The following is a 26,898-nucleotide window of genomic DNA, read 5'->3' on the forward strand; positions in this document are numbered from 1 at the left end:
TCAATCAATCATACTAGGTAAATTTGTACATGAATACGAAAAAGTACACTCCCATCAACCCAATCTCCATTCCAGTTTCAGAATCACCAATCTTTTGGGTTCTAGCACTCCGGTTCTAATTTCTGCTGAGTTAGTCAACATTGGTGGAAAATTAACGTTGACAGAATTAAACCCACAAAAAAAAAAAAAAATTGCAAATATGCTTCTATTTAACTACCTTTGTAAAGAAACTAGAAAGAATACAAGTTCTCTGCAATTACACAAATATTCATGTTTAGAAACTCAGATGAAGGTAATAGGTTTTCCTTTTCATAATTCAAAAATGTATTTCAAAGATTAATTATCTTTTAAAGAGGTCAATTATCATTTGTAAGTTACATATTCCATCCTTACAATTAATACTAAGCTATATAAAGTCTGACTTAAAACTTACCGTAACTGATTGGAGAAGTCATCCTCTACATTGTCATCATCCCAATTATCCTCCCAGACATGTGCATCTTCATCTTCATCTAAACCAGCCCAGTCTAAAAACAGAAACAGATGCTGTCTAAATACTTCTCACATGTTATTTCCATAAATACAGAAACTTCAGAAAGTTTGCCACTTAAGACACAATTCAAAACATCTAATGTCGTATCTATAAGAAATGGTAACCTTCCTCTTTAAATCTCAATTTATGCTGTCTTGTTCTCTCAATTCTTGAATTTGCAGATAATCTAAAACAGAAGTTAATAAAAAAAATTCTATCTGCCATGAAAATGTATTAGAATTTCAGGAGGATATTACTTTCCTGATTTTTTCTTGGGCTAATTTTTATAAGGTCTATTTCACAATCTTCCAAAATACAGCACCAACAATGCGAAAGGAAATGGAGGAGCAGGAAGATACCAATCTGGAATTTAAAACTGCTAAACGTAAAAAATGGTAACTCATACACAAATAAAAAAGGGACCAAATTATAAGCATCACTAACATTTGCCTATCATCAATATAAAATTTTTATTTTTAAAGGGAGGACAAATATAAATACATACAAAGAGGAATGCTGTAGTTTTTAGTTTTCTCAATTTCCTTTTTTTCTTCTTTCTCTTTTGGTAATGGGGAGAGGGGTTACATTTTAGCTTTTGTTTAGAATACTCAGAAAACATATGTACACTAACATCAACTTCCCTGTTACCTCAGACATTTGCATTATCATTTCTTACCTATATAATGGAAATATTCTTGTATCAGGTTCTTCTTGCTTCTATTCTCTTGATCCTGATAAAAATCTAGTCTCCTGGGTGATAATGTCATTATGTATTCTCTTTTTTTAATGACATCAAACCATCCCAGAAGAGACTTCATGCATACTCTGCTGTCATACTTAAGATGCACACCTGTTACAATCTTGACATAGCTTTGTTTTATTACAAAAAATTGTATGATTTTGCATAATATATTTGTTTTAAAACAAATATTTTTAATTACTTAAATTCAAATTCACTGGGATGATTCACTCATGTTAGTCAAGCAGCTTTAAGTACTCTTTTATACACATTTCCTCCTTGTAAAAAATAACAGTGACGAGCAATCCACAAGATCTTCATTTTTATTCAGTCCTAACTGTACTTCATGTTTTGAAATTGTTTAAAATTTTCTATTCATTAAACCTGCTGTTCCTCATCTCTGTCTTTCTGCCATCTCCCGAACCGACTACTTCGCCTGACATCTACTTAATTAAAATATCTTAATTAGTTAAAATGCCATTCCCCATTAAAAGGAACTATGGCCATTAAAGGAATGGCTAATCTCTGATCTGGAATAAGGAAGTTAACAGGTAAGTTTGGGATTCCTTTTTATAATGCCTGAAAACATGTCAAAAGGTACAAAAATTTGCTTAAAGGTGTTTCCACTGGCCAAATTTGGAACAACTTAAGAATCACAAAAAATGACACACTGAATTAAATTAAAAAATCCATGAGTCCATAGCAGTATGCTGGGGAATGGGATGTTGGGGAGGGGATGCTCTTTACAATTCCCAGGTACATAAATCACCATTTTGCGACCCTCAGTACAATTCAGGCAAGGATCAACAATGGATACTAAAACTACTGAGTGAAAAATAGCTGGGACTATAGGATAGATTACATACTTATTAAATGAGGGGGGAAATGGAGAGATCTGGTAATCACAATCTTAACCAGTGATTAAACTTAACATCACCAATAAATTTTGACAACTTGACATGTATCTCTTGATATAATGCAGTGAGAAATAAACATTACCTATGTAGTAGTCATTAAAAATGTTAACCCTTAATCTAATCATGAGGGAACTATCAGGCAAATCCAGAATGTGAAACTCTTTATAACTGGTATCTTCAAGGAGGTTAATGTCATGAAAAACAAAAAGAAAAAGAAAAAAAAAAGGGACTGTTCTGAATTGGGGAAAAAAGTGACGAGACATTTTCTGTAACAGTTGGTAAAGTCTGCATAGGGACTGTGTATCTGGATGATATTATTGAATTAATGTTAATTTTCTCAAACATGATTGTAAAATTGTTTTAGAGGAACATGTCCCCCTTTAAGACATGCACGCTAAAATATTTAAGAGCTGTGTCATTTTGTTAACAGTTTAAGTTTACTTGCAGGTGGTTCTCAAATATATTCGATATATATCATACATATTTTATCGTATATGACAGAAATAAAGTGAACATGAAAAAATGTTAGCAACTGATAAACCTTAGGTATTTGTTGTCTTTTTTTAACGGAAGCAGAACTGACATATACATATACATTAGTTTCAGGTATACAATATAATTTCAATAACTGTATATTTTGCAAAATGATAACCACAATATACAGTTACAAAATTTTTTCTTGTGATGAGGACTTTTGAGATTTACTCTCTTAACAACTTTTAAATATGCAATACAGTATTATTAACTGTAATCACCATGCTATATACAGTATATTCCCATGACTTACTTATTTTGTACCTGGCAGTTTGCACCTTTTGACCCCTCATCCATTTTGCTCACCCCCTACCTTGTCCTCTTTTTTAATACTTTTCTATAGGGTTGAAAGTTTCAAAATTAAAAGGTAAGAAAAGCAGTTTTTTTAAAAAATTACTTTGGAAATCAACTCTGGAAGCCTTACCTATGCCCATCTCTTTCTCCTTACCCTCGGAGATTAGGCTCCCTCTTTTGTGTCTATCTCTATTACAGCACGCACATACTGTACAATCATAATTATCAGTTTATATGTCTATGTCCATTACTGGTGTCTGAGCTCCCTAACAGTAACAACTCTATGTTATTTACCTTTGTATTCTTAAACCACAAACAGTACCTGGCATCATGCCCAACAAATGGCTATGAAAGATGAAACAAAACTCTAAATCAGACCTTGTATATTGCTGTATAACCCCCTTCCCTCCCAAAACAGTGAAGTTATACTCTCTCTTAAGTATGTCCTAGCCATAAGTTTCACCTGAGTAATTACTTATTAGAGACATGACTAAGAACATTTCAACTTGAAAAGAAAAATAACAAAGGGTATGATTTAGGTTTTTCTTATAATGTACATATAAATTTAAATCTATTCAACAATCATTCATAATATGGGTGTATTATTCATTACATTTCATACCTAACAAATATTTTTGAATGCAATACGTATCATCATCATGATTTAAGAATAGAAGAAAGTACGTCTATTTATCTGGTCCCCCAAGACAGAAACTTAAGAGGCATCTTAACTACTCTTTCTCCTTCAACTACAATCACTCACTATGTCCCTTCCATTTCAACTCCCAATTATCTCCAGAATAAGTCTTCCCTTGCCTATTCTTACTGCCACTTACTAATTTAGGATTATTCCCTTCATAAACATTACTGTAGTCTTCTTTCCGTCACCTCCTTCCCAGTGTTAAAGTTTATACCATTCCTCCACCGATGCCCAAAATTCCACTTCCATTCCTGTCCATTACTACTCAAAACCTTCAGGTAGAACAACATTTTATTAAATCTGCAACTCTGATGCACACAGCTGAGTGCTGGGCACACCACAGACAGTCAATAAAACACTGGGTAAATGGAACTATACTTCTCAAGTGCCCTCCGAGTGGTCAATCTCATGAAAAACAGAGGCCAGTATGATTTCAGTGAAGCCAAGAGTATATATTTCAAAATAGAAGAGACGAACAAGATCATGTATTACGAAATGGTCACGTAAAATTTTCAATTATATTTAAGAATGTCTTTGAGAATAGTGATCACTTCATCCAGTGCTCCCCAAGGAGACAACACGGAGGAAATTTAAGACCCTAGTACCTGAAAAGATGAAAAAGTTCTCTTAGGCGATTTATTTCAGGTTGTTAGGAAGCTCAACAACTGGCTGGCTCAGTTGGTAGAACATGCGATTCTTTTTTTTTTTTTTTTTAAGATTTTATTTATTTATTTGAGAGAAAGAGCGAGAGAGCACAGCAGGGGGAGTGGCAGAAGGAGAAGGAGACTCCCCACTGAGTAGGGAGCCCGACTCGATCCCAGGACCCTGAGATCATGACCTGAGCCGAAGGCAGACGCTTAACCCACTAAGCCACCCAGGCGCCCCAGTGAATGTATATTCATTAATAAAAGCTCTCAATAATCAAAAGTATTTTTACCCACATAAATTTTCTTGTATCTCTTAGCAATTATTATTCTCTGAGAATACTGTAATTACCTAAATTCAAATCCTACGCTATTCTCTGAGGTCCTTAACAACAGTAATACTTAATAGTAGTATTAATTACATCTCAATATTGACTGGGCTAGAAACAACCTTACATTTTCTATAGTACCTTGATCAAACTGAAAATTTCTATTGTTTGTGAAACTAGCCAAATTTTATAATGAGAGTAGATTAAGAAAGTTAAAAAAAAAAATTAGGGAACCACATTAAGGAGTTCCCTTAGTCTGTGCAAGCGTGATCAGAAAGCTACTGCAACCTATTTTTATTTATTTATTTATTTATTTATTTATTTATTTATTTAAAGATTTTATTCATCTATTTGAGAGGGAGAGAGAGCACACGTGCATGCATGAGCAGGGAGAGGGGCAGAGGGAGAAGCAGACTCCCCGCTGAGCAAGGAGCCCAATGCATGACTTGATCCCAGGATCCTGGAATCATGACCTGAGCTGAAGGCAGACGCTTAACGGACTGAGCCACCAAGGCACCCCACCCATTTTTATACACACAGACATACACACACACTCCCTAAGCTAAAATAAACGGAAAGAAAAACATTTTTGCACCTTTATAGACTAGAAAAGTGACTTAGTTAAGTCAAAAGTTAATCATTAGGTATTGGGATAAAATAGTACTGTTAATTCTCATAATGCCATTGCAATCAATAATAAACTGTTCACTATATACGTTCTACTGTTATGTATAAACTTTATTCTTCTAAGAGGGAAATCTCAGGAACAAGCAAGGTATTCTAAGGAAAAAAATAAGAGGGCAGAAATTGCAATGTTAAGTACACAAGAGGAACATTAAGCAAAGGTGGTATTGGGTGCAGCTAAGATAAAATTTTAGAATAAAAAGGAGCCTCATTTCAAACAGTAGATATATTTCTCTCTAATACTGAATGATCTTTATTTTAAAATTAAAATTGAACAAATTATTGTTCAATTATTGTTCAAATTATTTTAAAATTAAAATTGAACAAATTATTGATTCAAATAATCTCAAATTTAATTTTCATGGAAATTTGTATTCTTATATGTTGAACTTGTATTGGGACAACTAAATTAATAATTCCTTTTATGGCAAGTGAATAATGACTATATGCATTCCTCCACATTCCCTCCAGTCTTACTATAGCCTATAGTTCTATAACTATCTAAAAGTATTAATGGACAGCTTAGGATTTTATGATTCTTGAGTCGTGCTAATTACACTAAGGCCTTCCAGTATAAAAAATTCACATAAAACTAACTATAACATTACACTGCAATGTAGCAAGGTTTGGTTTTACATTCAAGTTTTTATAAAATGGCTAAGATGAAGTACTGTTTAAAATTACAGAATTTTAGAGAAAGCCTTGGACATCACTGTACATCATACACCCTTTGTTTGAAAACTACCACCATTACCACTACTATAAAACAAAGAAGGTGAAGACTAACAAGAAAATATCTAACTTTTTCTGCCAATATTTCATGACCTCAAATCCTAGACTTTAAATAGGAAATTTGTGTTGAGCTTAGAAATAGGAATTGCCAAATTAAGCATTTGTTTTACTGATACTTTCAGCAGTCTTCATAAAGATATCTAATGAAGTGTAATGTTCCTCAAAATAATCTGAATATATTAAGACTGTATAATATGTTCTTGAGTAAAGGGGGTGACGTAAGTCACAACTGAACTGTTTTAAAGTTCTAAGACACAAAGCCTCTATCAGCCTGCAACACTTCTAATTAAACAGCTTCCTAAATTGTTAACTAGGTTATTTCTATCTACGTTACTCCCTAATAAACAATAATGTGTCAAAAGATTTAAGTTAGAAATATAAAATAAAAGAATATTTATTTCACATTTTTCTGCTAATCTTGTAGGCCCACCCTTTCAAGAAGGGTAAAAACATAGACCTCCCTACCCCCAGGAAATTTTAATCTTACTATGACGTGATTCAAAATGTTGATTTCAATACTATAACTATTTGATGTCATTCAAATATCTTCAAGCTGGCTTTTAACTGAAGAATTAACGAGAGACTAAAAACAAAAAACAAAAACAAACCACAAAATCAAACTTGTTAATATGTATCTAACTTCCTCAGAGAATCGCTGACAAGAAACAACAGATTCAATAGCTTGTTTTGTAGGAGCTCTCAATTCTTAACTCTACATAGGATAAAGTCAAAATTCTTAACATGAAAGATACTAGTCTGAACAGTGTCTTAAAAATTTTAAGAGTGGTGTAAGTTTTGGTTTAAAAAGTTGAATTCAGGTGCTTGCTTCGGCAGCACATATACTTAAATTGGAACGATACAGAGAAGATTAGCATGGCCCCTGCGCAAGGATGACACGCAAATTCGTGAAGTGTTCCATATTTTTAATATAATAAAAAATATTATAAATAAATAAATATGAATAACTAAAAAAATAAATAAAAATAAGAAGTTGAATTCTGATGATCATTTAGCATACAGGTAAACTATCTCTCCCTCCTTGAAAAACCATCTTGTGCTATTTTAATGGCAAGAAAAGGAAAAAGAAGAAGGTAAAAATAAAAAAAATAAAATAAATAAAAGGAAACTAGCCTATGAGGGTGGGGCAGGACAGTACTGTGAGCAAAATTTTAGGCAGAACACACAAAAAAAATTCATAATGATAGTTCTGTATTTCTTTAGTAGTATTATACAGCATTTCATAATTACGACACTATTGAGTATACAAAGATACAAAAATAGAAAAGCTGGTTAAATTCTTCACAAATCATCATATGAATTTCAATATAGCCTTATCTTAGGAGTAAGACACACTGAATTCTGTATGACTACTATCCTTCCAATTATCACAGGTGAAGAATCTAAGACAATTTATAACCTTTTGAATTACAACTTATTAAGCATTTTAAATTATTTAACAAAAGCACCAGTGAAGAAACATGTGTTCATTCACACTGACAGATGGGAATCCTTAATCTATTTTAGCTGGAAACTAAAGATTTTACTAACAAAGAATGTACTGGGGGCGCCTGGGTGGCACAGTGGTTAAGCGTCTGCCTTCGGCTCAGGGCGTGATCCCGGCGTTATGGGATCGAGCCCCACATCAGGCTCCTCCGCTATGAGCCTGCTTCTTCCTCTCCCACTCCCCCTGCTTGTGTTCCCTCTCTCGCTGGCTGTCTCTCTCTCTCTGTTGAATAAATAAATAAAATCTTAAAAAAAAAAAAAAAAGAATGTACTGAACATGTTATGTAAAAAGTTTAAGTGATAAGGTATAATACACCCAAATATTATTTCCAAACACTTATAAATCCTCCACGCTGTACATGTTACAATATATGTAAATTACAATATATGTATACTAAACTAAGTGAATGTGTAAATTAAAAAGCCATTATTGCTGTAATCTCCGGTATTTGGCATTTCTTGCAATATATCTCTGATTTGTGTTTTAATTTTCAATTATAACTCTATACCAATAACCATGCAATTTTATTTAATCACTCCTTTTTAAAGCCTTAAATCCAAAAATAGTTTTTGAGAAGGGCAAAATAATAAAATGAAACAAAAGATACCTGATGCATGTCTAATGCTTTCCTTCAATACGTAGCTGACTTTATAAAGTATACACTTTATCTTCAACACTGAATGCACTGCCAGAATTGTGATTAATCATTTAAATAACCACAGCTGTGTTTACTTCAGTGTGCAGCCCTCCAGATGTGTACTAGTAAAAAAAAAAAATTACCATATTTTAAGAAGTCAGAATTGGAAGTAACCAGTAACAGATGCCTAATACATAAGTTTCTAGGAATTCTAAATTATTTAAGACTTTGCCCCCAAATTTGGCTTTGTTCACATTTGCCAGTGAGAATTATATCTGTGACTAGCCTTAAATTTCACAAATCTGAACTATCAAAGATCCCACACACTTATCTAAGTATCACCTTGACATTTAAGTATGGAAAAGGATTTTCTCTCAACTTAGTATTTTCGAAATTACTCTCCCCACTCTCCAATACACATTCCAAAATTTCTTAAAAGTATGAAGTATAGTATTTTGAAGAAAAGTAAAGAAGAAATTCCACTTATATCAAATAGGGTTGCAAATGCTCTATTCTATGTCAATGTGTAGGAGCATCAAATTCTCATTCAATTCTTAATAGTAAAGCTACCCTGAATATAAACAAACTAATCTTCAACAAAGTTTCTTCAAATAAAAAATGTGCACCTACATGTAGAACATTATATGAAGAAAAATATTTTAAAAAACCAATAAAAGTTTGAAAAATTCTTAATTGTACACTTATCATCATAGATGATGGTAAGTGTACAGAGAACTACCTACCATCATAGGTAAGTGAAAGGGAACAGCAATAGTTGGAAACATCATCATTATGCTCATGAATATGATAATGAAGCCACACTAAATCTAGTCATTTTGAGATAAATATATGTGTTCCTGCTTAAACTGTATAAAATAGATTAAAACAAAAAGTGTAAGTTCTATAAGTTATCATGATACAAAACAACTATACCCTAGAGATCTAATATCTATACAGTAGCTAAAAAATCAGTACCTAGCATAGCACCATAATATTACTGTATTTTCTCCAATAAGGCCCAAAAATGTCAGTGAGGAACTTCAGAGCAAACAACAAAAAGCAAGTCATAAATGATACTGCTACCAGACTACTGGTGAGCTTTCAGTTATTTGTGGACAGCCATCTGAAATAGAGGCTCAAAATAACTTACATAACCATTTATAATTTTTCTTACATTTTAAAAGGAAATTCAAACACAATTTCTTTCATCAATAATTTAAAAATACATACCTCTGGGAGAATGGTTCCACAATAAAGTCACACTGACTTTGCTTTTCTTTGCTAGTGCTTAGGTTTTTCTCTGTACTTTTATAAAATTCCCCAAAGCCATTAAGCTCATGTTTTGCAAGCCCTTGTGCCCTACACTTGTCTCAATTCCCTCATTCTGATCCTTCACATGACTGAGTTAAGATGCGAACCCCACCACCTGTCTTCCACTAGACATCAAGTGCAAAATCACAACCTCCAATTTCTTATTCCCAACAGTCCTTATCAAACCAGTTGCCAAAGCTCATTTGTTATTCTTGTGTCACCCTCTTCACATCTTTCCTAGTAACAACCTTTCTCAGGCCCTTAGTCCTAAGCTAAGCTATTTCAAAAATTTGCTAATCAGCTTCCTTGACTCGGCCTCTTTCTAGCTCTCCAAATTAACTTTACTGGGTTCATTTTTCCTAAACTGCCTACTGCTCAAAGGAAGCTCACACATCAAACCAAAAAATCTCTACTTCTCATGTATCTAAGGATAAAGTTCGAACTGGACATTTGGCTTAAAGTTTTCCAATATTAGGCCCCAAACCACCTGCATTTACAACCACTATTTCAGAGTCAAATAAAACACACAAACACATTATTTTTTCACCTCCAAGTATCTACCCTTTCCCCCTTCTTTTGGAAGCCCCTGTTCTACATTTCTATCTTTTTGAAAGCTCTGTTCAAATGCTATTTCACCTTGTACAGAACTGGAAATAATTTCCCCTTCTTTTCAAAGGCTGTTACACTTCACTTCCAGTCGTCTAAATGCCTGCCCTCCCTACCCCTGCCCCACCAATGGAAGGAAACTCAATGAAATCTCACACAGAAGCCCAATAGATAAAGATAAGCAAAAGTAAAGTTGCTCCGATTTAATTGGGGGCGGAGAGGGAAGGGCTTGGAGCTCCATCTCCCAAGATAAGCACATCCAAAATACTAAAAAGCTCAACTTACTATGAAAGTCACCGTGCCCTGCCTCTCTGGTATTTCTAAGTTCAAAGACAAGTATCTACCTAAGAAGTCAAATTTGCCTCAGTGCAGCCTCTAGTTAACTGTGACCTGGTAGAAAATTAACAAATTTTGTGGAGCCTCAAACATAAAACCTTCATAAAACTGCTATGTGGATTAAATGGGACTATGTACTAAAGCACTTACTACATCATTCTCTCTGCACCATTCAGTGCCCAATTTATAGGAAGCACTCAACAAATATATATTGAATGAATAAATCATTTATTATGCACCAATAACCTCACAGGAACTTGAAGGGTAAGGAAAGTAAGAAGAAAAACATGTTCCAGAATAAAGACAATACTATTTCTACCAAACACTACATGTACAACACAACACAGGAAAAAAATATATTTGGTGAATTTTTAATACTTTAGAAGAAGTGTAAGTATAGTCTTTGAAACTTCTATGTTCCCCTCAATGTTTTCAACAATTCATAACATCTTTGAATGAGTAATGTTTAACAACAATCTGGTAATAATGTTAAATACTGAAGTCGCAACTATTTACTGCTTGTTTTATTCTATAGATTCAGTGAAAGAGCTAATCCAAATATTTTTTCTAAAGTAATTTTTACTGTTTAATATACTGGAGCACACCTCTCACTAACCCCTCCCAGGCACCAGTATCTTCTTTTTTAATAATTTTTTTTAAAGATTTTATTTATTTGTCAGAGAGAGAGTGAAAGCACACAAAGCAGAGGGAGCGGAGCGGCAGGCAGAGGGAGAAGCAGGCTCCCCATGTGGGACTCGATCCCAGAACCTGGGATCATGACCTGAGCCAAAGGCAGACACTTAACCAACTGAGCCACCCAGGCATCCCCAACCACCAGTATCTTGATCTGGGTTTTTTTTTTTTTAACTCCACTGTATTTCTTTATACCTCTTGCATATCTGTATGCATCTTTAAACAATATATGCTATTGTTTTATGTATCTTTATATTTTATACAAATACACTATTTTTTAAAGTACTTTTGAAATTAATTTAAAAGTTTTTAATAAATCAATTTTTGATTAACCAACAAATTCAACAAGCTTAATTTTGGATACACCTAAAATTATAATTAAAATATCTGTCAGAAACAATTCAAATTCTAAGTGAATACCAAATATTCAAAATCCAATTCCCTAAGGAGATTAGAGGAAAGAAAAGAAAGGGGACTAATGTTTATTCAATACCACTTTGTGCCAAACTCTATGCTATGCATTTTACATGTATCACTGGTATGTTTGTGTTCCTCCCCATCCCAAAATACTTATGTTGAAGCCCTAACCCCCAATGTAATGGTATCTAGAGATGGGGTCTTTGGAGGTAATTAGGGTGGTGTAAGGTCATGAGGGTGGAGTCCTCATGATGTGATTAGTGCCATTATAGGAAGAGAGAGCAAACAGCTTGCTCTTTCTCCCTCCACCTTGTGAGGACACAGTGAGAACGCAGTAGTCTGCAAGCCAGAGAGTCCTCACCAGTAAATGAATCGGCCAACACCTCGATCTTGGATTTCCCAGCCTCCAGAACTGTGAGTAAATAAATTTCCACTGTTTAAGCCACTCAGTCTACAGTATTTTGCTATGGCAGCTCGAACAGATTAACACATTCATATAATACATAATTCTATTATCCACAAATTACATATAAGAAACTGAGGATTAAGATGGAAACAGTTCAAGGAATAACATAATGGTCAATCTCACTCAAATCAATACCAAAATGAAAAGATGACATTCCATTTTTCATCCATCAGGTTTACAATGACTAAAATGCTTAATATGGATTATAGGCAACCTTATGAGAGAAGAGGTAAACTGTGACAGAAATTTTAATTGGCATAACCATTTTCAAAGGCAATTTGAGGCTATATGTCAAAATTCAAAAGGCACCTGGTACCAGATGAGGTGGTAGAGCGAAGAGGACATTCCTACAGAGGCAGAACATAGAGTGACTGGTGTGTCAGACCTGAACAGGGCGAAGAAGACACCCCATACTGAAGTGAGGAGGGACGGGGGTGGCCTGGCAAAGAATGTTAAAGTCCAAATGACATAAGGAAGGCAACTGGGGTGGAGGGGGCAACAAAGATTGGCGAGGGAGCTGGATGACCAAACAGACAATATATTTAAGACAATGAAAGCCAGGTTTCTCACTGTTGGGGAAGGGAATTACAAATATGAAAAGAAAAGGATCTAGAATGAACCCTGTAGTGTTGAACTATAATTGGAGATACTGTGTGAACTCATGGTTTTATACACACACACACACACACACACACACACACACACACACACACACATTTCCTAATTCCTTTCACTGAGAGGGTCGCCAAAGCGACCAGCACAACTGGAGTTAAGATCCTGCCTTCTGAACATCATTCTCCACTAAAAGAAATGCTCCTTGGAGAAATAGCTGATTGCAGGATCAGAGTAGGGAAAGAACAAGATTAATCTGGAATACCTTTTTTCGTCAGAATGCTTGGAAATGCACAGAGAATGATGGTGACATGTCAAAAGGTCACAGAAGACAGTATGAAGGGGCTGCCCATGTTCAAATATAGGACAATTTGAGGATCAAAATAAATAATAGCACCATATTATAACCCATTAAATGAGAATCCATGAGTCTGTATGGATATAAATAACCAAATTAATAAACTGAAAGTTTGATAATGAATTTTATATTTCCATAGTTTCACAAAATGCTTATTAATTACAAAGGGAAAATGAGTAATTTAGTGTTGGAAAAGTCTCACAGACATTACCTTAATAAAGTGATCAAGGTGAACATCATCAGTAATGGAACAAATGTGAATCATGTTCCACCTGATAGGATGCAATGAGAATACAGAATCACAACTATGATATTCCTGCCAAGGTGTAGAACCTGAATCTAATCAGGAGAAAACATGAGACAAATTCAAGTTGAGGAACATCCTACAAAATAACTGGCCTGTAAACTTCAAAAGTGTCAAAACCATGAAAGTCAAAGACAAACTGAGAACTGCTCTAGAATGAAAAATAGTACATATAATATGGCCCTCTGTATTTTTAAAATACATATAAACACACACAATATATACATGAATTCTGGAAGGATACTAAAAAAGACAATTAACAGTGGCTATCCCTGGAATATGGCAAATGTTCTGGGGGAAAGGCAGGAAAAACATGCCCTTTTATAGGTTTTAATTTTTTTATGCCCTTTTATAGGTTTAAGTTTTTACAATAAGCAGTTATGTGTACAATTATTATATATATAATACCACAAAAGCATTTTAAAGAAATGAAGTAACTAACATGAATTGACAAGCTGCAAGTTGAGAAGAGATGGATTCTGAACCTAGGTCTAATCTTAGATTCATTGTGCTTTTTCCATCCCAGGGTTCAAAAACTTTCTTCTTGTATATGATTAACATGAATGGACACTCAACAAGCACTCTGCCATTCATATTTATTTTTTTTATTTTTAGTAACACAATTTCTCCATTTTTTGCCACCATCATGTAACTAATTTAAACGTGTGACTGTGTTATTTATGTGTCCACTATATTACATTTAATAACTGAAAATAGCAGAGCCCCTCTGGGCATTAGTTAACTGACTAGTACATTATCTGACACAGTATCAGTTCTATCTATCTACCTTTATATCTAAGATTCTCAGAAATCCTACTGATGGTTTAGTCCAATTGGTATCCAATCAATGTAAATATTTCTCCATGGCATTTTTCATAGGACAATTCTTTTTGTGCAGTACTGGTCTATGTACAACTAGCATTTAAAATCCTTGGCCTCTACCCCTAAATGCCATTACTTCACATTTGCACCTGTCAGACACATGTGACATCCAAAAATACTTCCCTGGATAAGAACTACTGTAAGATGTCCTACTTTGTTAGGTGAGAGTACCTCAGTTACTCCAGAGGGGACCACCAGCTTGTTTACTGTCTGCCTCAAGAGAAAAGAAAGATTTCATCAATAACAGTCTCTTATGCAGCAATTTCTCAAGGAGGGCGTCAAGGTAGGTAGTATACTGCTCTTGAATTCATCAAATAATAAAGCAGTTTCACTGATCACAGAAAAATTACAGAATACTAACAGAATTCTCCTGTAAATATCATTACTTCTGGAGGCAAACTCAGTTTCCTTTTAAATATTCTAAAAAGTTTTCCCCTAAAAAAAAACAAAAAACAAAACAAAAACCCTCTCAATTATGGCACAGAAAGAAAAGAGAATAAAAGAACCTAAAGGCCCACTTGTTCTTCCCACTTTTCTTTTCTCACCCGCTTCTAACTGACAGAAGAAAGTGATTAATGAAAATATTTTAAATATCCTTTCAACATCTGATGAAAAATTTTTTGACATTTCAACTAAATTATAAAGTATTTCAGTTTTAGACCCTGCTCTACTACTACCAACCTAGCTATGTGAGCTTGACAAGTTTTATCTTCTATAGATTTTAAGTTGCTTTCCACTTCTAACCATGCCAAAGCCTCCAAAATTAATTATAATCAATCACACCCTGTATGTTGAATGTCCTCCTAACAAAGCCTATTCTCAGTTTAAATAGTTAAAAAGTTGCAGAATGCATTTCACAAAGATCCTAAACCTGATTTTTGAATAGTTCTTAATGACCAGATTATACACCCATCAGAGAAACTGTAAGGAACTGCCAATGTAACACAGATCCACACACTAAATAACGACAAGTTTTAAAAAAAAAAAGAAGCATTTATTCCTCTGGACCTTCAGAAAATCACTCCCTCCCGCTCCCACACCGTTATACCTCACACTGAAGAACTATTCAGAAGAAATAAAGAGGTTCCATAAAAACACATTACCATAGTTTCCTTTTTAAAATAAAAATTACCCTTCCTTAAAATGACTGAATGACATCCTACCAAACTAGTTCTTATCTGGGATGAGATGAAGCAACAACACTCTCCCAAAAGACGGACGATCCACTAGTCAAACCTGGGATACAGAACTTCAGTAATGGCTTTCATGTAGCAGTCTCCTGTAACTGCAAGCTACCCTAGACAATGGGTATCATCCACTTTCTGGAGCAGAGAGGCAACAAGGCCTGTGAAAATCAGACCTTCTATAGATAGAAAAGATGATTATAGGACATTTTAAGTTGCATCTGTTACTGTGTTTGTCAATGACACATTTACCCTAAGGACAATCACAAGAAAGAGAATTTCCAAAGAAGGCAGAGAACTTGGAAAGTAATTCAGGACATAATCATTGAACTGAAAATTCAAATACTAATAAATTCAAAATAGGCCATTTAGTTATTCTCCAACTGTAATGTGCATACAAATCTTTAAAGAAGCTTGGTAAAGTCCAAACTAATTCAGTAGGTCTAGGTTGAGACAGTGCATTTCTAATAAGCTGCCAGTTAATACCAAAACTGTTGGTCCATGGATCACACTGAACAGCAATGGAGACTAAACCATGACTAGACCATAAAAAACAAACACAAAAAATGCATAGTTTCAAAAGAGAAATAATTCAATAATTCCTTGGTGATATTTCTCCAGGTTTTTTCTCTTTTAGTTTTGTTTTTTATAAGAGTTTTATTAGTAAATATTGATTGGTTTCACCTCTTGGGCTTATTTTGTACCCAGCAAAATCTCAATTCAAATTAACATGAAAGGAAAACCTGTCTAAATTATAAACCACAGGAAAAAAAATCAGAAACCTGAACAAAACAATGGCATTTCAATGTTATTTCTCATTCCAAATGGAAAAATTCCTAAATGAATTAGAGTCTATACATTCAAACCTGAAAACAACAAATATTCTATAAGGTGACCAGTCAAGTGGTGACTTACTTAATTTTAATAAACTGGTCGATTGTGAGAGGGCTTTGTCTTCAAAAAAAAAAAAATTCTCAGGGCACCTGGACGGCTCAGTCAGTTAACTGACCGACTCTTGATTTCAGGTCAGGTCATGATCTCAGAGATGTTGAGAGATCAAGCCCCGCGTCAGGCTCCATGCTAGACATGAAGCCTGCTTAAGATTCTCTCTCCTTCAGCACCTCCCAAATTCTCTGCTTTTCCTCTTAACTTTAACGAGATTTTTTTTTTTACTGTGTAACTACCAAGACTTTGAATTGCCGCTCACAACATAAACTTAGAATAAGAACAAACTACATATTCTGCAATAACTGATGAAATCACAGTTGCTGAGAAAAATCACGTGTATCATTAGGTACACAGTTATCTCTAGAACTTTCTAAGCAGTCAATTCTCAACTACTTAATTTAAATGCAGGTTTATTCATTCAACAAGCATTTATTAACCCCTACTATGTGCCAGGCACCTTGCTAAAGGTTAAAAATAAAGCTTATGTTGGGGAGTCACACAGATCTTTCACATTCTACCTTGACTACTTAATGGCAAGCTTTTTAAATCTAAGCATCAGTTTCCTCACAGTTGCGGTGATAGACTATATAATGTAAACAAAGTGCCTAGCACTATACCTTGTATGTGATAAACAATGGATAAGCGCTATTTGAAATATGAAGTTTTAGTAAAAAGTTGATCCTGTCCTCAATAAGCCAGTTCTCTACTGTATAGCTCAATGTTAGATTATGAACCAACTTGACAGTGAGGTAAAAGAAACGTGTCTGGGGGCAACGGGGTAGCGCAGTCATTAAGCGTCTGCCTTCGGCCCAGGGCATGATCCCAGCGTTCTGGGATCGAGCCCCACATCAGGCTCCTCCGCTGGGAACCTGCTTCTTCCTCTCCCACTCCCCCTGCTTGTGTCCCCTCTCTCGCTGGCTGTCTCTCTGTCAAATGAATAAATAAAATCTTAAAAAAAAAAAAAAGAAAGAAAGAAAGAAACATGTCTGGAGGCGCCTGGGTGGCTCATCAGTTAAATGTCTGCCTTCAGCTAAGGTCATGATCCCGGGGTCCTGGGATCCAGTCCAGCTCCCTTCACCCCCACCAAGTCCAGCTCCCTCTTCAGCAGGGAGCCTGCTTCTCCCTCTCACTCTGTCCCTCCCCCACCCCCGCTGGTGCGCTCTCTCTCAAATAAACAAAAAAAATCTTATTAAAAAAAAAGAGAGAGAGAGAGAGAGAAGACATGCCTGGACAGATAAATCCACTACCAAAACAAAAACAAAACAATCCCCTCCATATATAATGAATCCCACAACTGAAATGTGCTTTGGGTTAGTCTGAGTTTGTGTCCTATGAACACTAATATCTTCTTCTGCTAAGCAAAATAATAGAGTACATCATAAATAAAAAGAACAAATGTTTAAGCTATGTGGTTTTTATGCACAATAGGATCATGGTGGGGTACAACTTAGGACAATTTTAGTGAAGTTGTAATTGCTTAACATAACAGATTTGTACACCATTAACCACAATTCTCTTCCTACCACTTTCAGAAAGGCTACCCAATAGTAGCCTTTTCTTACAAAACAAATATTTATTCTACACATAACAGAAAATAAAGCAAATAGTTCTGGAAACCTACATGGCAACAACAATCTAAAAAAATAAAACAGAAGTAGTACATCATTCCTAGAAGGTATCCATCATTTCTAGTCAGCTATGTGACATGGGACAAGTTTCTTAACAGTTCCAAACTTCAATTTCTTTACCTGAAAAATAATACTGGTACCTAACTACTAGAATTGTGAAAATGAATTACTACAAGCAAAGAATTTAGACAAGTAATCACCTAATAAATGTTAGCTATTTGCTATCACTTACAGTGAGAAAACTAAAGCTCCTCTTGGTAACCATGAAACTAATAAAAATGTAGATTTTTATAAGGATCTTATAAATCCTTAAACTTTGCTAGTTTGAAGTGATCAAAAATGAGAAACAAGGATAGGGTAATAACATGTTATTACCCATGTTATTACCCACAAACACCTGATCCTCCCATCCTACTTACGAGGCTTCATTTTTAAAGTCCTGAAAGTAAGCAATATTGGCCTAACCAGGTACAGCAATTTAATTCTGGATGATTTAAGGACAAAGGAAGGCTGCCACACTACAAGAAAATAAAGGGGGAAAAAAAGGTTTATATAGACATTAACGAGGTGGCGGGTAAGCCGGCTGAAGAGTAAAAAAAAAAAAAAAAAGAAAAGAAGAAAAAGGACCATCCCGGAGTCAGGGCTGGAGGCCCGGGTCACGGTGGCTCCTCCCAATGAGGAAGCAGAAGGCATTCAGCCTCACTGGTGAGGCCCACCGAGACACTCCGAACCCGAAGCCGGTCGCGTGGAGGGTCGCGCGTGCCTCGAGAGCCGGCCGCAGGGGTCCGGACTTCCCGCGAACGCCTCGGGCCGAGCCCAAGCACCCGCGCTGACTCCACCCGGAGGCCTGAGTCACCGTCCACGCGGCCCAGAAGCCGGGGCCCAGCCGGTTACCTTCGGCAGGAAACTCCTCGAACTCGTCGTCCTCCTCCAAGAGACCCAAATCTACCGGCTGCTTCTTCTCTGACATGGCGACGCTCCGCGCCAAAAACCTCTCAGGCCAAGAGGAAAGTTGGAGCTCTCACTTTTTCCTCACCGAAGGCACCAACGCCGCGGCCGCCTCTGAGGCCGGTTCTACCATAGAGACGCAGTAGAAGAGCAACGGGAGCAGCGCGAGGAATGCTGGGATACTGGAGGTCCACCCAGCGCTTCCTGCGGGTTTAGCAATCCGTCAGAGTTAGAGATGGATCATTTTGTGCCTTTATTGTTTTATCTGGACTTTCTGAATTGACAAATTTGGCATCCGGGTAGGTTTCCCTCACTGGAAAAGACTCATAATGTAGAAAAATTAAACACCTTTACTTAGTCTGAGGGATAAAGTGCCCTTTAAGATTCCTGAAGGGCCTGCTGAGTGCGGGGCCCTTAATATAGATAGCTCCATCCTTAAACCAATACTCTAAGCATGGTATTAAATATTTCCACGTCACAGAAAATTCAGGTTCAGAAAGAAATAGCCAAAGTCAGCCAAATGGTGCTAGACAATCCAAATGCAGGTTTGTTTACCTGACTTGAATCTCCAAACTCTTCCGTTCGTTGTTCCTCCATCTTGTAATTACGCTGTGGTGAATACCCTGTTAAATAGAGTGTGTGTCTGTGTGTGTAATAACTACTTTATAGGTTATTATAAAATAATACTATGTAAAACTCGATATATTTAACGTTTTATGGTGTTCAAATATATCATTTTGAATTTTTCAAATATTAAATATTTTTAATGTAGCTGTGAATTTATAAAACTTATATGTGTATGTAATATTATAGATGGATATTATGTAATATATAATTGGGTGTTATAAATTTTGATACTTATGCTTGTTCATATTTAAATCCTATTCCTTCATTCAACAACAGTAGTTAACATTAGTTCATACCATGCGCCAGACACCGTACTGGAAATCAAACATGTATAGACAAAGTCCTTCCCTTCCAGGAGTTCAGATTCCACTCCGAGACATATAAACAGATAAATCACAGTGGAACATAGTAATACATTTAAATTTCTATTTTAAAAGGAAATTTTCTGAGAAATGAACAGAGTGTATGGATGTACAGAGAATAGAGCAACTAAATATAGCACAAATTTGGACCAGAATTTGGCAACCTCAATTAGATGTAAATTAAAAAAAAAAATAAGATGGCCCTTATAATACTATTTTAATTTGTAGTGGTTACTTAAAACATTAACAGCCTTCAAATTAAGTTCTATGTGTATGTAATTTGACATGTTATATGAATAAATACCAAAAGAAGAGAAAGAAAAGATGAGGAAAATCTAAAATTGGAATTAAAATTAGAAGTCAACTTAAACTGTAAGTAAATGCGGACAGTGGAAATGTATTAAGTATGTAGTATATTTCTTCATATTAAAATCCATACGTATGGCAGTATTTGCTAACCTTGATGGGACCTCTTAGAATTTTGTACTTTCATGCCATCTATCATGTATATTACATATGCCACTGGGAATGACACACCAAGGTAAAGCTTTGGGCAGGCGGTTTGATTTAGGCAGCAAGGAATAAAAAACAAATCACAGATCTGAGACAGCCATTTTGTACAGAGATAAAAGATTTGCCTAAGGATGTATCCATAGAGACAGAAAAATTAATGGCTGCCAGGAGATGAGAAAGGGGGGAATTGGGACTAACTGCTAATAGGTATGGGGTTTGTGGGATGATACTAGGTAGTCATGATGGTTGCAAAGCAGTGAATGTACTAAAAACTACTGAAGTGTACACTTCAAAATGATAAATTTTTATGTTACGTGAAGTGTATCTGAATTTTTAAAAATGCTATAAAAAATTTGGCCAAGGAGTCAGGAATCCCAAATTCTAAGTGCATTATTTAATTTATCTGATATGTGATTGATGTTTATATCAATCTTAGCAAAAAAAAAAAAAATCAATGGCGATATAATGATTTCCCCCATAAAATTGAATATATTTAAAGGAATAATTTAAAAACAACATTTTATGTTATGTCTCCAATTTTTGAAATTGAAAAATTTACTGATCCATTAAGCCCAGAATGCTGGAACCACTGGAAAAAAATTTTTTTTTTTCTTTTTAAGTAGGCTCCACACTGAGCGTGGAGCTCAACTCAGGGCTTAAACTTACAACCCTGAGATCAAGACCTGGGATGATATCAAGAGTCTGACGCTTAACCGATTGAGCCACCCAAGCGTCCCTGAAATAACATATTTTAATCATCATGGCACACGCCACAATGAGCAACATCTCATTTAAATGGCCATCATACATGGAAAAACTCTGGAAAATGATAGCTATTAAAGTATAAGAGGCATTATTGCTTTGCTAACTTAAGCATGTAAGAATACGTATTTGATGGACCAGGATATAAACCTAGGCTCAATTCCTACTAACCAGGAGGTTTAGGCAAATTGCTAAATTTCTCTGAAGTAATTTTAGTGATTTGTAGAGTTATAACAAAGATTAAGTGACTATATATGCTCATATATGTGTGTGTGTGCACATATATATATATACATACATGCACACATATATGGCATAACCCAATACCTGGCATGTAATAAGTGATCAATACATGTTAGCTCTTACTAAATAAGGGTCTTAAATTTTAAAATAGCTCAGATCCTCTATACTAACCCTAAAAGTCTTTAAATGTGGATTTTGTTTCCTAGATGATATCTTGGTGAAACTTTGGGAAGAAGTGAGTTCCTCCATAAGTTAATAATAATAATAGCTAACATGTATTTAGTGTTTACTTTGTATCAGGCACTGTGCCAAGTCCTTTTTTTGTATTGAGTACAATTTAAATCTATTTAATACTTGAGGGAACTGAGGCACAGAGAGGTTGTAACGTGGCCAAAGTCACAGTGCTAAGAAGTGGTGGAGCTATTGTATCCTAAGGGCTTTTTAAAGGATAAGAGAAAAAAAAAAAATCTCAGTGTGTGGAGAGGCAGACAGTTGACATAAGAACCCCTGAAATCATTTCTTTCTAACACTGCTGAACATGTACACATGTAGGAAAATGGCAGAAACATACAAATCTAGATGGAAGTACAGAGGTCAAAGAGGTAGAATGAAGAAGAAAATGGAATCTTAAGATTGACTTAGCTGTGTATGGCTAGGAAACCCTCTACAACTTTAGAGAGAAGCACTGCAGTCAAAACTATACCTTTACCAACATATCGTATCTGTAATTGGTTGATTATATTTAACTTCACAAGAAATCAAGCTAGCAGCAGATTTTATAGTAGATGATTCAGTTTGTCTCTAGCAAATCTTTTTTTCCCTGAAGTCCCATTTGGGATCTATATAGTTTTAGTTCTACCACAAATACCTGAATCCTTAAGTTTGCTATAGAGTGACCATTCAGTAACTAGGCAGAATTGATTCTACAAGATTGACCTTTCTATGCCTATCTCTATCCAGGAAGAAATGGTGAGGGGCTGCTAAATGCCTGATATCTGGAGGAAGGACTGATTTCAAAGTCACCTTCATTTTGACCTCAGGAAGCTACAGGTAATTAGCCACTTACATAAGATATGTAAGAACTGACAAGACAGGTTTACACATCAAGTCTCTAGGATGTCCTTTCAGGGTATGTAAAAAGCTTTGGTGCTGGAATCACTCTACTTAACTCAGTCTCTGCTACTTACCATCTGTGGGGCCCTAGAAAATTACTTTCCCTCTTGGGCCTCAGTTTACTCATCTTTGAAATGGGAGTAATCGGTTACCTTCTCCATAAGGTTGTTAGAAAGATTAAATAAGTATTATAAAACACACTCAGAAGGTTGTCTGGCATATGGTGAGCAGGCAATAAATAGTAATAGTTTGAAGTAGAAAGGAGAATGATAATGTTGATTCGTACCCTCTAGCAAGTCATAAAACTCCTCGAGTTTAGGGAAAAAAAATTAATTCCAACAGCATCCATGCTTGTCATCAAGAAATACTGAACTGTGGCTGTGCCCTATCTATCTTTTTATCTTCCCTTTCTAACCTCCAGAACACAACTATTTGCTGGAGCTTCTCTCTGAGTCTCCAAAGAACAGGTCCTAGATGAAATTAAATCTGTAAAGCAGACCTTCAGGACCCTTCTCTCCCCACCAAGTCACAACATTTAGGCAGTTAACCAACACTGTCATCAAAATTTCACATATATTTGTGATAAATGCAGATGTAACTCTGTTAGAAGAAAATGGAAATTTGAAAGGGAGGGGCAAACTAAACCATATGCAATTTGCAGCAATGGTTATAAAGCAGAGAAATGTAGAAAGGATGAGATTTAGAAAGTAGACTTTGGGATGTCTTTCATAGAACATCTTTTATTTTGTATAAATCCATAGCTCCATGTTCACATTTTCATTCTTTCTGGGGCTTTAAAATTTATTCACTTTCCCCTAAAACAGATCTTGAAGGTCTTTAAGAAAACTGGGCTATAACTGTGAGGTCAAACTCTGAATACCTGCAGCTAGCTCTAAACCCTGCTGTGATCTATTTTTTTTTTTTTAATTTATTGTGGTAAGAGCACTTAATATATCTACCCTCTTACATTTTTGAATGCACAATGCAGTATTATTAACTATAGGCATGCTGCTGTACAGCAGATCTCTAGAACTTACTCATTTTGTATAACTGAAACTTTATACCTATTAAATAGTAATTCTGCATTTCCCTCTTCTTCCAACCCCTGGCAATCACCATTTTATTCTCTGTTTTTATGAGTTTGACTATTATAAATATCTTATGTAAGTGGAATCATGCAATATTTGTCCTTCTGTGACTGGCTTATTTTATTTATCATAATGTCCTCCAGGTTCATCCATGTTGTTGAATATGACAGAATTTCATTCTTTTTTAAGGCTGAGTAATATTCCATCCTCTTATCTGTCAGTGGGAATTTAGATTGTTTCTGTATCTTGGCTATTGTGAATAATGCTGCAAAAAACATGGGAGTGCAGATATTTTCCTGAGATCTTGATTTCAGTTCTTTTGAATAAATTCCCAGAAGTGGAATTGCTGGATCATGTATAGTTATATTTGAAATTTTTGGGAAAATCCTCATACTGTTTTCTATAGTGGCTGCATCATTTTACATTCTTCAAAACAGTACATAAGGGTTATAGTTTCTCCATATCCTTGTCAATACATGTTACCTTATTATTATTGCCATCCTGACAAATAGATGTGAGGTGGTGATATCTCATTTTGGTTTTTATTTGCATTTCCGTGATGATTCATGATGTTGGGTATCTTTTCACATACCTACTGGTCATTTGTATGTTTTTTTAGAGAAATGTCTATTAAAGTCCTTTGCCTTTTTTTTTTTTTTTTTTTTTTGAGAGAGAGAGAGAGAGCGTGCCTGTGGAGGGAGGGGCAGAGGCAGAGAGAGAATCTTAAGCAGGCCAACACCCAGTGCAGAGCTCAGTGTGGGACTCAACTCATGACCCGCAGATCATGACCTGAGCCAAAATCAAGAGTCAGAGGCTTAATTGACTGAACCACCCCCAGGTACCCCCCCCCCCCGCCTTTGCCCATTTTTTAATTGGGTTATTTGGGTTTTTGCTATTGAATTGTAACGAGTTCCATATATATTTTGGAGATTAACCCCTTATTAGTTACATATAGTTTTCACATATTTTTCTCCCATTCTGTAAGTTGCCTCTGTGGATTATTGATTTTGCTGTGCAGAATTTTTTAGTTTGATGTAGTCCCACTTGTCTATTTTTGCTTTTACGGCTTGTGCTTTTGGTGTCATATCCAAGAAATTACTGCCTAGACCAATGTCATAAAGCTCTTGCCTATGTTTTCTTTCAGGAGTTTTACAACTTCAGGTTTTACATTTAAATCTTTCATCTACTTTGAGTTGATTTTTGTCTGTGATGTATGTTTAATGGTTTGGTTTGGGGGAGTGGGCAAAAACAAAATATAAGAACATTTTCTTTTAAAAATATAAAACTTGAAATATGTCATTTTTGAAATAAAGGGATATTTTTCATTCTCTCTTCTTAAAATTATTTAAGATTATCTATGGATTTTCCTCTAAACTACATGATGTGCGGATGCCACATGCAGACATAGTTCCTCCCCTCTTAGAGTTTACTTGCTAGTAGGTTTTTTAGCTTCCATCAGTCTACCTGGAATAAAGCTAAAATTTGTTTGGAGCAAATATTTGAGACTGGCTGTGTTTCTAAACTTTAATGTGAATTCACCCTTGGTGATCTTGTTAAAATGCAGCTTCTGAATCAGCTGGTCTACCTAGGGCCTGAAATTCTACATTTTTAACAAGCTTTCATTTTGCTGGTCTGGAGACTACATTTTAAGAAGCAAGGGTTTAGATGAAATGGAAGAGAAAATACCTGACTTTCTGATCATTGATTCAGCTAACAATACTGCAAGACTAGTCTATAACTTGTGGCTCCTTTAACAGTTTAGGGGAGAAAAGACTTTCCCTTTGTTCTCCTAGGTTCAGTAACTGGGTTTACAAAATAAATTGACAACAGGCAGATTAACAGGAGCAAAGGTAAACAAACTTATTAATTTTTAATATTATGTACACCAGGGCATCACAGGAAAAAAAAATGAATACCCAAAAAAGTGGTGAGACTTGAGAGTTTATATGCCATCTTTCACAGAGGAAGCAGAGGATATAGGCAACTTAGGGGAGAGTAAATTATTTTTACTAAAGACGAATGGGCTGTTAAAGAATAGATAGGAGATATGATAATTTGTGACAAAGTTTGTCTGGGTGTTGAGTTGACTTCTAGTTTCCTCCCAGTGGTAGGAGTCAATCCCAGGAAGGGGATTTATGATAATTGAATTCCTTTTGAAGGCTCTGTCTTTAGGCAGATGAGGGAAGTTCAGAGAAAGCCTCCCCCTGTATCCGTTGTTTTTCAGGTTCCTTCGCCTCAAAATAATCACTCCAAAGTGACATTTTTTGGGGTGGCATGTCCAGAACCCCTTCAACAGCCACACTAAATTAAAATGCTTGTTTCTTGCTATTGGAACTTTACCCCTGAAATGCTCTTGCTTCTTAAATATTAGGAGGCTTATCTCTTAGAGGCATATATATCTGTGAACAATGCACACTCACATCTTCATTAATATTATGAGTGCCCTATACTCAGTGATTGATTCTGGACTTTCAGAAGAATTACAGTCCCAATAAAAGAAGAGTTCTTGGCTCTTTTAATATGACAGAATGTTTGCATAAATAAAAATGAAAATTATAATTGTAAAATAATTCTCCAAAATATCTAGATCTCTTTGTAAAATAATTAATATTGAATAGAGAAATGATTATGTGAAATCCAAATACTAATAATGGTAAGTATTTAATCTACCACAAAGGAAAAGCCCAGCCAAAATACCCATCTTGCACCAAAATACATGTTCAGAAATCGATATTTGCATGCCCAAGACTTGTTTGAAAAGGCGATTATGGTCTCACAAGTAAATCATAAGAATTTTAAAAATTTTGTAAATGCTGTATTTATATGACAGACAAGAACCACTCTGAAGGAATCATTATGGTTTGGGAAATGATATGCAATTTCAAAATCATCTAAATCATTTCAATTGCCCGTATTTACATTTATATAATGGGTATTTATAATGGTGATTATTTTAGAACTTACCTTGTTTTCCAGGATCTCACATTGGTTTCTATGGGAACGAGAATGGCTCTGAAGAGGAGCATTTTAAGAACTCTTTTTACATTCAGTGACTGCTAACTGAACTGCAAATTCTGTTTGTTAACGGTTTTTAACTCTTAAATTTTAACACAGAAATAAAAGTTGGGTATTCTAGCTTCATAAATCATTTTAAATAGTAAAAACTATTTTTATGAAACATCTGGCACATT

General features: G+C 35.3%; 1 protein-coding gene, 1 long non-coding RNA gene and 1 other non-coding gene across 5 annotated transcripts in view; 2 read left to right on the forward strand and 1 right to left on the reverse strand.

Moving 5' to 3' along the window:
- The window catches only part of SEM1 (SEM1 26S proteasome subunit), a 29,853-nt gene extending 10,697 nt beyond the window's left edge, over window positions 1-19,156 (reverse strand). Inside the window, exons 1-2 of one of the 3 annotated variants that reach the window (XM_044386701.3) lie at window positions 18,946-19,154; window positions 434-527 (exon numbers count right to left, since the gene is read on the reverse strand). In XM_044386701.3, the coding sequence (XP_044242636.1) occupies window positions 434-527; window positions 18,946-19,021 (170 nt within the window). In that variant the 5' untranslated portion in view covers window positions 19,022-19,154. Of the gene's footprint in view, window positions 1-433; window positions 528-11,209; window positions 14,502-14,648 lie in introns of those variants that run through there. The other 2 variants (XR_008956346.1, XR_008956347.1) reach the window with 2 other exon arrangements.
- On the forward strand, window positions 6,984-7,090 carry LOC113267339 (U6 spliceosomal RNA). Its single transcript, XR_003320718.1, has one exon. It is a non-coding gene; the product is annotated as a U6 spliceosomal RNA (small nuclear RNA).
- The window catches only part of LOC123001407 (uncharacterized), a 118,517-nt gene continuing 110,314 nt past the window's right edge, over window positions 18,696-26,898 (forward strand). Inside the window, exons 1-2 of the long non-coding RNA XR_008956348.1 lie at window positions 18,696-19,298; window positions 22,467-22,556. This is a non-coding gene — a long non-coding RNA (uncharacterized LOC123001407). The remainder of the gene's footprint in view (window positions 19,299-22,466; window positions 22,557-26,898) is intronic.

This window comes from Ursus arctos, unplaced genomic scaffold, assembly GCF_023065955.2.
Source record: "Ursus arctos isolate Adak ecotype North America unplaced genomic scaffold, UrsArc2.0 scaffold_3, whole genome shotgun sequence".
NCBI classification, from domain to species: Eukaryota; Metazoa; Chordata; class Mammalia; order Carnivora; family Ursidae; genus Ursus; species Ursus arctos.